At 42.6% G+C, this 13,852-nt stretch overlaps 1 protein-coding gene across 1 annotated transcript in view; it reads left to right on the top strand.

The window, feature by feature from the left end:
• The window catches only part of KCNH8 (potassium voltage-gated channel subfamily H member 8), a 580,442-nt gene that overhangs the window by 498,964 nt on the left and 67,626 nt on the right, over positions 1-13,852 (top strand). The window contains 1 exon segment of the mRNA XM_040352973.1: positions 13,393-13,727. Within this exon segment, the coding sequence (XP_040208907.1) occupies positions 13,393-13,727 (335 nt within the window).

Genomic DNA, 13,852 nt, shown 5'->3' on the forward strand with positions numbered 1-13,852 from the left:
CTACACAACAAACGTATTCACTTATGGGACAGGCAGCTGGAGCACAGAAGTCCAGAAGGTATACAGGACATTATATAGAGAGGTTTATCAGAAGATTTTACAAAAGGGCTTTGCAAAGTGCTCATGAAATGCAAGTGCTGTATTAAAGCAAAAGCCACACATGCTCCTCTTTCACAGGTGTCTCAAAGAAAAACAACCCACCCCCTACAGCTCATACACAGTGATGTATGCGGTCAAATGAAAACTCCCATGTCTGGCCGGAACAGATATCTACTGACTTGATGATTATTCCAGGTACACAACTACTTATCTGATGAAACACAAGAATGAAACATCAGAGAAACTTGAAGAGTTTATTGCCATGTCTAGCCACAAATTCCAATGCAAACCAGGAATAATATGCACCGACAATGGGGGGCAATACATGAGCAAAAAGTGGCTTCATACCTGAAGAGACAAGGGATTGTACACCAGACAACCGCACCATACACTCCTTAACAAAGCGGTGTAGCAAAATTATATCCAGTAGAAGCTGAATGTAATTTGACAAAGCACATGCTGTTGAGAAGGGGTGTTGGAAAAGCAACAGCAAGTAGCTTTTTGTATTGTAAACAATATATATGCATTATACCTTTCTATCCAGCAGGTGTCACTGCAGTATTATAGTATGTATCTATGGTAATGTAATAAAAGGAAGTGGTTCGTCTTTCCTCACTATATTCTTGTATATTTCTTTTTCCTGTTTTATGATAAAGACTAGGGATGAGCCGAACACCCCCCTGTTCGGTTCACACCAGAACCTGCAAACACACCAAATGTTCGTGTGAACTTTAGAACCCTGTTAAAGTCTATGGGACTCGAACGTTTGAAATCTAAAGTGCTAATTTCGGGAGCAGTGTATTTAATAATGCTTAAAGTGAAACAATAAAAGTGAAATATTCCTTTAAATTTCCATAAAAAAAAAAAAAAAAAGCGTGGGGTCCCCCCAAATTCATATTACCATTATATCTGGTATGGATATTAAGGGGAACCCCGCCGTCAATTAAAAAAAAAATGACGTGGGGTTCCCCCCAAATATCCATTCCAGACCCTTCAGGTCTGGTGTGGATTTTAAGGGGAACTCCACCCCAAATAAAAAAAAATGGCGTGGAATTCCCCCAAAAATCCACACCAGACCCCTTATCCGAGCTCGTAACCTGGCCGGCCACAGAAAAGAGGGGGGACAGAGAGCGGCCCCCCTCTCCTGAACCGTACCAGGCCACATGCCCTCAACATGGGGAGGATGTCCCCATGTTGATGGGGACAAGGGCCTCATCCCCACAACCCTAGCCAGTGGTTGTGGGGGTCTGCGGGTGGGGGGCTTATCAGAATCTGGAAGACCCCTTTAACAAAGGGGACCCCCAGATCCTGCCCCCCTATGTGAATTGGTAATGGGGTACATTGTACCCCTACCATTTCACGAAGGAAGTGTAAATGGTTGTAAAAAAACACACACACCATGGAAAAAAGTCCTTTATTGAAAAAAATAAAAAATTCAGCGGTGGTAATCCACTCGGTCCCGGCTCCCCGCTCCAACGTTGTCGGTATCCAGCAACGGATGATCTCCTCTCCGGTCCAGCGATGAGAAGATCGTCCGGTATCCAGAGCGCAGCATCGCCGGCCGCCTGTCTCCACCGCCTGTCTCCACCCATCATGTGACCCCGCCCCCTCTGACGCAAGGGGGAAGCCTGGGCTTCCCCAGTGATGTAGCAGAGGGTGCGTCAGAGGGGGACGGGGTCACGTGATGGGTGGCCCCGCCTCACCTATAAAAGAAATGTCACAGCTTCAGCAGCGTCATACACCGGGCTGTGTCTGGTGGAGACAGGCGGCCGGCGATGCTGCGCTCTGGATCCCGGATGATCTTCTCATCGCTGGACCGGAGAGGAGATCATCCGTCGCTGGATACCGACAACGTTGGAGCGGGGAGCCGGGACCGAGTGGATTACCACCGCTGGATTTTTTTTTTTAAAATAAAGGATTTTTTTCCACGGTGTGTGTGTGTGTGTGTTTTTACAACTATTTACACTTCTTTCGTGAAAATGGTAGGGGTACATCATACCCTATTACCAATTCACATAGGGGGGGCCAGGATCTGGAGGTCCCCTTTGTTAAAGGGGTCTTCCAGATTCTGATAAGCCCCCCGCCCGCAGACCACCACAACCACCTCCCAGGGTTGTGGGGATGAGGCCCTTGTCCCCATCAACATGGGGACATCCTCCCCATGTTGAGGGCATGTGGCCTAGTACGGTTCAGGAGAGGGGGGCCGCTCTCTGTCCCCCCTCTTTTCTGTGGCCGGCCAGGTTACGTGCTCGGATAAGGGGTCTGATGTGGATTTTTGGGGGAACTCCACGCCATTTTTTTTTTAATTTGGGGTGGAGTTCCCCCTAAAATTCACACCAGGCCTGAAGGGTCTGGAATGGATATTTGGGGGGAACCCCACGTCATTTTTTTTTTAAATTGATGGCAGGGTTCCCCTTAATATCCATACCAGACATGAAGGGCCTGGTAATTGAATTTGGGGGGACCCCACGCTTTTTTTTTTTATGAATGAATTCTCTCTGAATTCCCGGGAGCCAACAATTCATTATAGCCGCGAGTCCGGTTTTAAATTACTTTTTTTCCTTCAGAAATTACACTTTGTGCAGAGACAGTTCTAAGTAAGGGAAACATGCGCTATTTCACATGCTTACTTTACACCCCCCAGGTACGAAATTTTAAGGAATATTTCACTTTTATTGTTACACTTTAAGCATCATTAAATTCACTGCTCCCGAAAAAAATGCAGTTTTTAAAACTTATTTTAACCAGCTGTCCCTACTGAAGCAAGAGCGCAGAAGGGTGGAAGCCGCCTGGAAAAGAAGCCCTTCAGAAGATCACCTCATCATCTACAAGGCAATAACAACACAATATCATAAAGAAATCTTCAAAGCCAAGAAACATCATTTTTCTATGACGATTAACAGCGCCATGAACCGCCCCCGAGAACTCTTCAAGATGGTCACCCAGACCATGAATCCGGGATGTCTTGAAGTCCCCAATTCAGACACCCAAGAGTTCTGTAATGAACTATCGGATTTCTTCATCGACAAAATCGAAAGAATCCGGGTAAGTATTCTGCAAAATAATACCCCCCTCAGCCCCCTCTTCAATCAACCACAAAACACTAGGCATGTGCATTTCGTTTCGTTCCGAATCGAAATTCGGACGAATTTTTCATTATTCGGACATTCGGATGCATACGAATTCCCGAATTGCAATATTAATGAATTTACCGAATCCGAACGAACGTTTTCGATTCCGAATCAAAAACCCGCGGACGAAATTCGATCGGAATTCGATTTTTTTTTTTTTTTTTCGAATTCCGATCGAATTTCGTCCGTGGGTTTTCGATTTGAAATTCAAAATTTTAGTTTTTTTCGAATTCCGATCGAATTTCTTCCGCGGGTTTTCGATTTGGAATTCGATTTTTTTTTTTTTCGAATTCCGATCGAATTTCGAAATTATATTCGAAGAGAGAATTTTCGAATTCGACCGGATTTTTCTAAATTTGGTCGAAAACGAACGAGTTCCGAAAACTAATTTAACACATGTAACGAACCTAACTTAATGAAATTAATTAAATAACGAATTAAAACGAAACGAAACAAAACAAAATTTTCCCTTTTGCACATGCCTACAAAACACCAACAGAAACCTTCTACAATCAACTAAGTTCACTCTGGAACCCATCTCCATCGATACCACCAAAAATATCATTGGTGCGTTGCGGAACAGCACAGCACCCAATGACATCATTCCCACCAAGCTGCTAAAGGAATGCGCCAACATTCTGGCGCCTCCCATCACACAGCTTATAAATCAGTCATTTAAGGAAGGCAAAGAGGGCACAATCCAGCCCATCTTGAAAAAACCTAACTTGGATCCCAAGGACCCAACTCACCGCCGCCCCATAACAGGCCTAAATATTCTCTCCAAGATAATGGAGAAAATAGTGGTACAACAGCTGCAACAGCATCTGGATACCCACAATTTACTCGATCCATTTCAATCAGGTTTCCGTCCCGGACACGGGACAGAAACGGCCTTACTCAAAATATGGGACGATGCCCTTGAGGCCGCAGACGAGGGAGAATCCTGTCTCCTGGTTCTGCTGGACCCAAGCGCAGCCAGAATCGCAGAAGGTGATTTACCATGGTTTTCCTCCTTTCTTGAAAACCGATCACAAACAGTGAAACTGGGATCTTTCACGTCGGAAAAACGCACGGTGCCATGTGGAGTCCCCCAAGGATCCCCCCTGTCACCGGTACTGTTCAACATCTATCTTCGCCCTCTCTTTGATATTATCAGTAGCCAAGAACTACTTTATCACTCTTATGCAGACGATACGCAATTGTATTTTCGCATCTGCAACAAAAAGGATCATCATCTCAGTTTAGAGAAATGTCTCTCTTCGATAGAAAACTGGATGACTAAGAGTTATCTTAAACTCAACAGTTCCGAAACAGAACTTCTTATGTTTCACGCCAGCCGAAAGAGTCAACTGGCAACAACCTGGACACCGCCGCCCATTCTGGGCCAAAGCATCACCCCTAGCTCCAAAGTCAAAAGTCTAGGAGTCATTTTTGACACCTTCATGACAATGGACGCACAAATAGGGTCAGTAGTCAGCGGATCGCACCATTTGTTGCGCCTACTACGCAGACTTATTCCATTTATCCCCAAAGAAGACGTAGCAGTCGTGGTGGGAACAATCGTGAATTCCAGACTGGACTATGCAAATGCCCTTTACCTCGGGCTCCCAAAGTACCAAATCGCTCGTCTGCAAGTCGTACAGAATACGGCCGCCAGACAGGTGACTGGGAAAAGGACATGGGAATCAATCTCACCTTCGCTGAGAACCCTTCACTGGTTGCCAGTAAAAAACAGAATTGTATTTAAAGCACTCTGCCTGACACATAAGTGCATCCATGGGAAGGCGCCGCAATATCTTTGCGACAAGATAGAACCTCACAATTCTAATCGCGTTCTGCGATCCACTGACCAAAATCTGGTCAAGGTGCCAAAAACCAAATACAAGTCCAAAGGAGAAAGAAGGTTTGCTTTTCAAGGTCCGAGACTATGGAACGCTTTACCAACCAGCATTCGGTTGGAGGAAAACCACCTGACTTTCAGAAGACAGATTAAAACTCTGCTCTTTTGATGTCATGAGACACGAAACATCAAGCGCCCAGAGGCGATTCAGTTCGCATGTGCCGCGCTATATAAGTTTTTCATTCATTCATTCATTCATTGATACATGTCCCCTGGTGCAGGACCCAGGTCCCCAAACACTTTTTAGGACAATAACTTTCATATTAGCCTTTAAAATTAGCACTTTAGATTTCTCCCATAGACTTTAACAGGGTGATCCCCGGCTTTTCGAATTTGCCGCGAACATCCCAAATTGTTCGTTGTTCGCCGAACAGGCGAACAGGCAATGTTCGAGTCAAACATGAGTTTGACTCGAACTCGAAGCTCATTCCTAATAAAGACATGCTGTAAGCTATGTTCTGCTAATCCTCCATAAAAGCAAATATATTGCTGCATACAAGAAGCTTGAAGCGCTTGATTTCAATACTTGCACAACAGGTTATGGGTTCCAGCATACCCAGCAGGTATCCAGGCACTGGAGAGGTCATTGCAAGTTTGTGAGCACTGTATGAAAGCTACTGAAAGATTGCAAGTTGCTATTGCTGCAAACAAGAAGCTTCCAGCACTTTATTTCAATTCTCTGCACAACATAACTCTCTCATCCATGTCTTTATGGACCTTGTTTGTGCACTGGTGGGCAGTCATGTTGGAATAGGAAGGGGCCATCCCCAAACTCTTCACAAACAGTTGGGAGCAGGAAATTGTCCAACATGTCTTGGTATGCTGAAGCCTTAAGCATTCCCTTCACTGGAACTAAGGGACCAAGCCCAACCCCTGAAAAACAACCCCCACACTATATCCCCCTCTCCACCAAATGCTTTGGACCAATGCACAATGCAAGGTCCATAAAGACATGGATGAGCAAGTTTGTGGTGGAGGAACTTGACTGGCCTGCACAGATTCCTGACCTCACCCCAATCCCCATGGATACCACTAAAAACATCATCGGAAGTCTCCGAGATAGTACATCCCCCAATGACATCATTCCCACAAATATGGTGAAAGAATGTGCCGATATTTTGGCACCCGCGATCACTCACCTCATAAACCAATCATTTAAAGAAGGCATGGTTCCGACCTCCTTAAAGCAAGGCATAATCAAACCCCTTAGACCCAAAAGACCCAAACAATCAGTGACCTATAACCTCCCTCAACATCTTTTTCAAGATTATGGAAAAAGCAGTAGTACAACAACTACAACACCATTTAGAGACCCACAAACTTCTGGACCCACTACAATCGGGTTTCCGTCCAGGACATGGTACGGAAACAGCACTTCTCAAAATATGGGATGACGCTCTCGAAGCAGCAGACGATGCAGAATCTTGTCTCCTGATACTGCTGGACCTTAGTGCTGCCTTTGACACAGTAGACCACAAACTGTTGCTAACTCGCCTCACAGAGGTAGCTGGAGTGGCAGACTCGGATCTACCATGGTTTTCATCATTCCTGGAAAAACGATCCCAGACAGTGAAACTAGGACCTTTCACATCTGAATCACATAGCATGTCTTGCGGAGTCCCCCTGGGATTACCCTTATCAACATTTACTTCCGCCCACTTCTAAAAATTATCAGTAATCAAGACCTTCTCTATCATTCCTATGCGGACGACGCGCAACTTTATTTTCGTATCAGCGACAAAAAGAACCAATACCATGCATTAGAACAATGCCTCACATAGACAACTGGATGACGGAAAGTCACCTCAAACTCAATGGAGCAACAACACTCCTTCAACTTCATGCAAACCAAAAGAGACTGGCCAGGAATACCTGGATACCACCACCCATTCTGGGACAAACCATCACCCCAAGCACCAAAGTCAAAAGTCTCGGAGTCATTTTTGACTCTGACATGACAATGGATGCACAAATAGGATCAGTAGTTAGTGGATCCCACCATCTTCTACGCCTCCTACAAAGAGTTGTTCCCTTCATCCCGAAAGAAGACACAGCAGTAGTGGTAGGGACAATTATTAACTCCTGGTTAGATTATGCAAATTTCCTCTACCTCGGACTCCCAAAATACCTACTTGCCCATCTCCAAGTCGCCCAGAACACGGCGGCACGACTAGTAACAGGGAAAAAACCCTGGGAACCAATCACCCCATCCCTGAGATGCCTCCATTGGCTGCCTGTAAAGGACCGAGTCACATTCAAGGCCCTATGCCTGATGCACAATAGTGTACACGAAAGCGCTCCCCAAAATCTAAGTGAGAAAATAAAACACCAAAACCCCAATCGAGTTCTTCGATCAACTAACCAAAAACTACTACAAATCCCCAAAGCCCGCTACAAGACCAAAGGAGAACGTCGATTTGCAGTCCAAGGACCTCGACTATGGAACGCACTACCGTCTAACATCCGAACGGAAATTGATCACCTGGCCTTCAGAAAAAAACTCAAGACCCACCTATTTTGAGGGATTAGCAGAAGGAAAATGGATGCCAAGCGCCTAGAGGCGATTCAGTTCGCATTTGTAGCGCTATATAAGTTATTCACTCACTCACTCAACACTTTGGGATGAATTAGAGCCGAGACTGCGAGCCAGGTCTTCTCATCCACACAAATGCACTTCTGGAAGAAATGTCAAACATTCCCATAGACACACTCCTAAACTTTATGTACAGCTATCCCAGAAGAGTTGAAGTCATTGTAGCTGCAAAGGATGGGCCAACTCAATATTGAACCCTCTGGACTTAGACTGGAATTCCATAAAAATTCATGTGCATGTAAAGACAGGCGTCCCAATACATTCAGTAATATAGTGTATATTTTTTTTCTTTTCTCATTATACAGTAGATCTATGTTTGTCTTGGCATATCTGAATTCACTTACTGTTGACTGACTCACTACCTCAACTGACCTTTCCTCCTACTAGTTTTAGGTCAGGTCCTGTGTTCTTGATCTATCCATTCCCCTAGTTTAACCTCTACTTTGAGATACTGTATTGTAACATGGCTTGAATATAGGTCCAATCTATGCAGTTAAATGCTTTTTCAATATCACGTGAAAGGAAAATGGTTAGGATGTCAGTAAGGTGGGCCTTCTGGATGATATTAAGGACTCTGGTAGTGTTATTGTTTGCTTCACTGTCCAGGACATGGTCTACCTATTGATGATGTTATTAATATTTGCACTATTGGTAACATTCTATTTGCCAAAATTTTAGTAAAGAGACAATATGTATTATTCTACATATTTTTGGTATACAAATCCCAATAAGCGTATATTGATTGGTTTGCGCAAAAGTTATAGCATCAGATCGGACACTTTTGACACTTTTTTGGGACCATTGACATTTATACAGCAAACATTTGGGCCCGGATTCAGAAAGATTGGCGTATATTTAGTCGGGCGTAGCGCATCTCATATGCGCTACACCGCTGTAACTTAGTGAGACGAGTACTGTATTCAGAAAGAACTTGCGCCAAAGTTACGGCGTCGTAGCGTATATGGGCCGGCGTAAGCCCGCGTAATTCAAAGTTGGCGGGTAGGGGGCGTGTTGTATGGAAATGAATCGTGACCCCATGTAAATGACGCGCCTAACGAACGGCGCATGCGCACGCATGCGCACGCATGCGCGCGCATGCGCGCGCATGCTCAGTATCACGTCAAATTCTCCCTAAATTACGCCGGCTCAATGCTTAGTCGACGTGAACATAACCTACGCCCATCCCCATTCACGTACGACTTACGCAAACGATGTAAAATACGACACTGTTCCTACGTTTCCGATGACCATACCTTAACATGACTTACCCCTGCTTTATGAGGGGTAAAGTTACGCCGGTCGGACGCCTTATGTAAACAGCATATTTTAATACGCCGGGCGCAAGTATGTTTGTGAATCGGCGTATCTAACTCATTTGCATATTCAACGCGGAAATCAACGGAAGCGCCACCTAGCGGCCAGCGTAAATATGCACCCAAGATACGACGGCGTAGGAGACTTACGCCGCTCGTATCTTGGCCGAATTCAAGCGCAAATGATTCTAAGAATCAGGCGCGTAGATACAACGGCGCACATTCGAAAGCCAATGTACAGCTACCTGCCGCAGTATAATGACGATGGCTATCCGGCAAGTGGTTAAACCCCCTAAAAATGTAGTGTGCATTAGTTTACCAGTCCAAAGATGTGCTGGCTGCATTTGTTTTACACTTCTGACCTTCATTTTCCTTTCTGCATTTTTCCACTTGACGATCTTACTATAAAAGACACTGTCCTAAGGTGACAACACTCACTCTATTGCACTATAGAGGTGTCACTTTGGGGGAGGGAGTATGTTGCGGGTACAGAATACCTCACCCTCTCCTCTTCTGTAGACTAAAGAGTGAAGTGGGAACAATAAAAACAAACAATTACTGGAGCCAGAAAAAAACAATAGTTTTAAGCTTGCTGTATTTGTGGAAGGATGAACAGTCATTGTTTTGCACTTGTTGAACAAATGTAAAACACGTTTCAATACATTTAACCGGACAAAGGCGAGTAAATAGGAAAAATCTCAGTATTGAGTTACCAACGCTTTAATACTTCTCTATCTCCTTCATTTATAGTGATGCTGTATTTTTTTCTTTTGTTTACTTTTTATATGGTATCTTATTAGACTGTCATGTTTTATCTGACATTGCTTTTTTATCATCAGTATCTTCTTGCATGCATTGCATAAAACCATTGTTATATCATGAAATCTGCAGTACACCATTGCATTGCATTAATCTAACTAAGCTGTTCTGCACACCTCATTACTGTTGCCATTCCATTTTTTTTCACAAACCCTCTATAGAGGGGTATCTAGAAATTATAGGACCCAATAACAAATTTTAGTGGGCCCCTTGGCTAAATATCTCTGTAGCAATGGCCTGTGTCAACAGTGACAGTAAGCTTCATTGATTTAGGGACCAGTGCTTTGGGGGAAAAAAAAGTTATAGTTGTAGTAGCAATAATACTTATAACTATAATGATATTTTATATAAAGACAAAATTATTGATGCTCTTGCACACAATTACTTTACAGTATAACCTTAACACAAACTTCTTTAACCACTTCAATACCAGGCACTTACTGTATGCACCTTCCTGCCCAGACCAATTTTCAGCTTTCAGCGCTCTCACACTTTGAATGACAATTACTTAGTCATGCTACACTGTAGCCAAACTAATTTTTTATCATTTTTTTCTCACAAATAGAGCTTTCTTTTTGGTATTTAATCACCACTGGGTTTTTTATTTTTTGCGATATGAGCGAAAAAACAGCAACAATTTGGAAAAAAACACACTCTTTTTTAGTTTATATTGTAAAATTTAGCAAATAAGTAATTTTCTTCATAAATTTGGGGCAAAATGTATACTGCTACATATCTTTGGTAAAAAATAACCCAAATTAGTGTATTAGTGTATTAGTGCCGACGTATCTTCTGATATGCCGCGTAAGTCCATGGATGTGCCGTCGTATCTATGCGCCTTATTCAGCAAACAAGATACGCTGAATTTTGGCTTCATACGACCGTCGTAAGTCTCCTACGCCGTCGTATCTTGGGTGCATATTTACGCTGGCCGCATGGAGCGATTCCATTGATTTACGCGTCGAATATGCAAATGACCGAGATACGCCGATTCACAAGCGTACTTGCGCCCATCGCTGTAATCTACGCCATTTACGTAAGGCGTATGTCCGGCGTAAAGTTATTCCACCTAAAGCAGGTGTAAGTCATGTCAGGGTATGGACCAGGGAACAGCCGTCGTATTTTACGTCGTTTATGTAAGTCGTACGTGAATGGGGCTGGGCGTAGGTTATGTTCATGTCGTAGGCATTGATCCGTCATATCTTAGGGAGTATATGCAACCTGATTCTGAGCATGCGCGCGCATGTGCCGTTCGTTCGGCCCTTCATTTACATGGGGTCACGCTTCATTTTAATAGAATAGATTTTTTTACACAAACTGGTCATTATAACAGGTTATTTCTCTCACACCGCATATGCATAACTGCAACTACACCCCAAAATACATTCTGCTACTCCTATGGTGATGGCGATACCACATGTGTGAGACTTTTACATAGCCTGGCCACATACAGAGGCCCAACATTGAAGTAGCACCTTCAGGCGTTCTACAAGCATAAATTGCACATATCCTTTCTCAACCACCTATTACACTATTACACTTTTGAAGGCCCTGGAGCACCAGAACAATGGAATTGTCCACAAAATTACCCCAATTTGGGAAGCACACACCGCAACATATAATCTATGAGGCATAATAAGTCTTTTGAATGGGTCATTTTTTCCAGAAAATTTTGAAAAATGTAAAAAAAATATGAAAAATTCATTTTCTTTACACAAAGTTGTCCATTTCTTTTTTTTTCAGAAGTTTTTGGAAAATGTCCACAAAGTTGTCCCTTTATAAGATATTTCTAACACATAGCATGTACACCCCAAAATACACCCCACAAATACATTCTGCTACTCCACCTGAGTATGGCGATACCATATGTTTGAGACTTTTACACAGCCTGGCCACATACAGAGGCCCAACATCCAAATAGCACCTCCAGGCATTCTAGCAGCATTAATTACACATATTATTTTCTGACTATCGATCACATTTTTGAAGGCCCTTCATATTTCATAGCAGGTACATACCAAATAACAAAACATTACCTGTGGTTTTAGAAGTGCAGTGGTCCACAGAGGAGAGCATTGTTCCAGGCAGCAGGCAGGGATGAGGTCAGCGACAGCAAAAGCAATTGTCTAGGCAGCAGGCAGGAATACTGTACATAGCTCGAACAGGCAGAGATACTGTCAACACAGCCAGAGCACAGCCAAAGCACAGGTCCAGGTAGCATGCAGAGGTGTCCCAGAAGAAATACTGTCCAAAGACAGTAGAAAGCAGCAGGCAGATATATGGTCAACACAGCCAAAGTATTGGTCCAAGCAGCAGGAAGAAACATGGTCCATAATGTCATGGGTCATTACAAGCAGCAATATGGTCAGCACAGCCAAAGTATTGGTCCAGGCCACAGGAAGGACCATCAAGCTTAGGGCAGGGGCACAGGGGTAGAGGCATCTCCCACCAAAATTGCTTTGAAGCCTTCGGGGCAACCAGACCCTGTTCTGGGAGCACAGAAAACTAAAAACTGTTTTTCTCTACTCAGAACGCTATCCTGAAGCCCCTCACATATGTGAGACCCCTGTGTACTAAAGTACAGTAGATGGCCAAAAGATCAGTCCAAGTGGCAGGCAAAAACATGGTCAATTAACAGGCCAAGGTAGGTGCACATGGAAGTCAGAAACATGGTTTAAATCGGCAGGCAGAGGCATCGTCGATAAACAGGCCAATACTTTTTTGTAAATATATCGTAAATATAGAGTAATACAATTAATTCAAATCATAGTAAATGTAAATTTCCACTCTGAAGTCTAATGTTCCTAAATAAAATATTAACAATATTAACAAAAAGTAATGCTATGTTCCTTTTAAACAAGAGGGCTTCCATATAAAGTACAGCAAAATATATTCAAATTGTAGCATCTGTGTATTTACATTAAACTGAAAAATTTATTGCAAACACGTTTTCTTTACTCACAATAATATTATAAAAACTAAAACTGAACTGTATCATTGGTTTGTATATTTATGATTTTAAGCTGTCCTAAAACATTACAATCCGGTTGTAAGGTATCTTGTTTTTTTGTTTTAATCTAATCATCCCATGATTATAATATATATGATGGGATTTCCTAACAGATTTTATTTTTAGATTCTGGTTTAAATTGAAGACTGATCAAATAAGACATACTGTTTTTTGTTTTACCTAACTGTAACATGTGGTGTTTGTATTTGCAATTGTAATGTGCATAAATAATATTTCTTCTGTAGTTTGCAGGGAAATATTTTTTTTGTATTTTTATTGTGTATAATAAAGAAAATACACAGCATGTAGTAGCAGGACGGGAGTAGAAGTTTTGCAAGGAAAGAACGATTGATGATTCTATTGTGCAACAACTGTAACATGAGCATTCAACATAAGAAATTAATTTTATTACTGTGTTGCCTTTGCTTTTTCAATACTAGCATCAAAACATTGAGAAACATGATGTCATAAAACACAACAATAGTCAATTAAACCAACGAAAATCTTTGAATATTTTGTTTATTTAGACAGAACCCAGGGGAAATGGCAGTGTAAATAAAAGGCTATCATTCATCGTGGAAGATGATGATGACGACACAGGGGAGGACGAACCCTCTTCTCCATCTACTATACGTACAAGGAACACAAAGTACAAAAAGTCTTCAAACAGCTCTCTAGGGATTAATCTGAAACCATTCTCTGGAAATGTCCCATACAAGTCACCAATTAAATCATCAAACCTTAACTCTGCAAGAACAAGGATAGAAAATGAATCATACCTTAACAGCAGAAGACGGGATAAGAATTTAAGACTTAACCTTCCAACAGTTACGAGCCTAGGACCGCCGGATTTAAGTCCCAGGTACTTACTTCTTTCATAACATATATTTCACCTATATCTTAATTTATAACAGACTAGTTTTATGTTAATGGACACTGTAAAATGTCTGCTGCTGTCTAAAAATATTGTAACCCACAGGGATTTTT

This window comes from Rana temporaria, chromosome 5 (assembly GCF_905171775.1).
Source record: "Rana temporaria chromosome 5, aRanTem1.1, whole genome shotgun sequence".
NCBI lineage: Eukaryota > Metazoa > Chordata > Amphibia > Anura > Ranidae > Rana > Rana temporaria.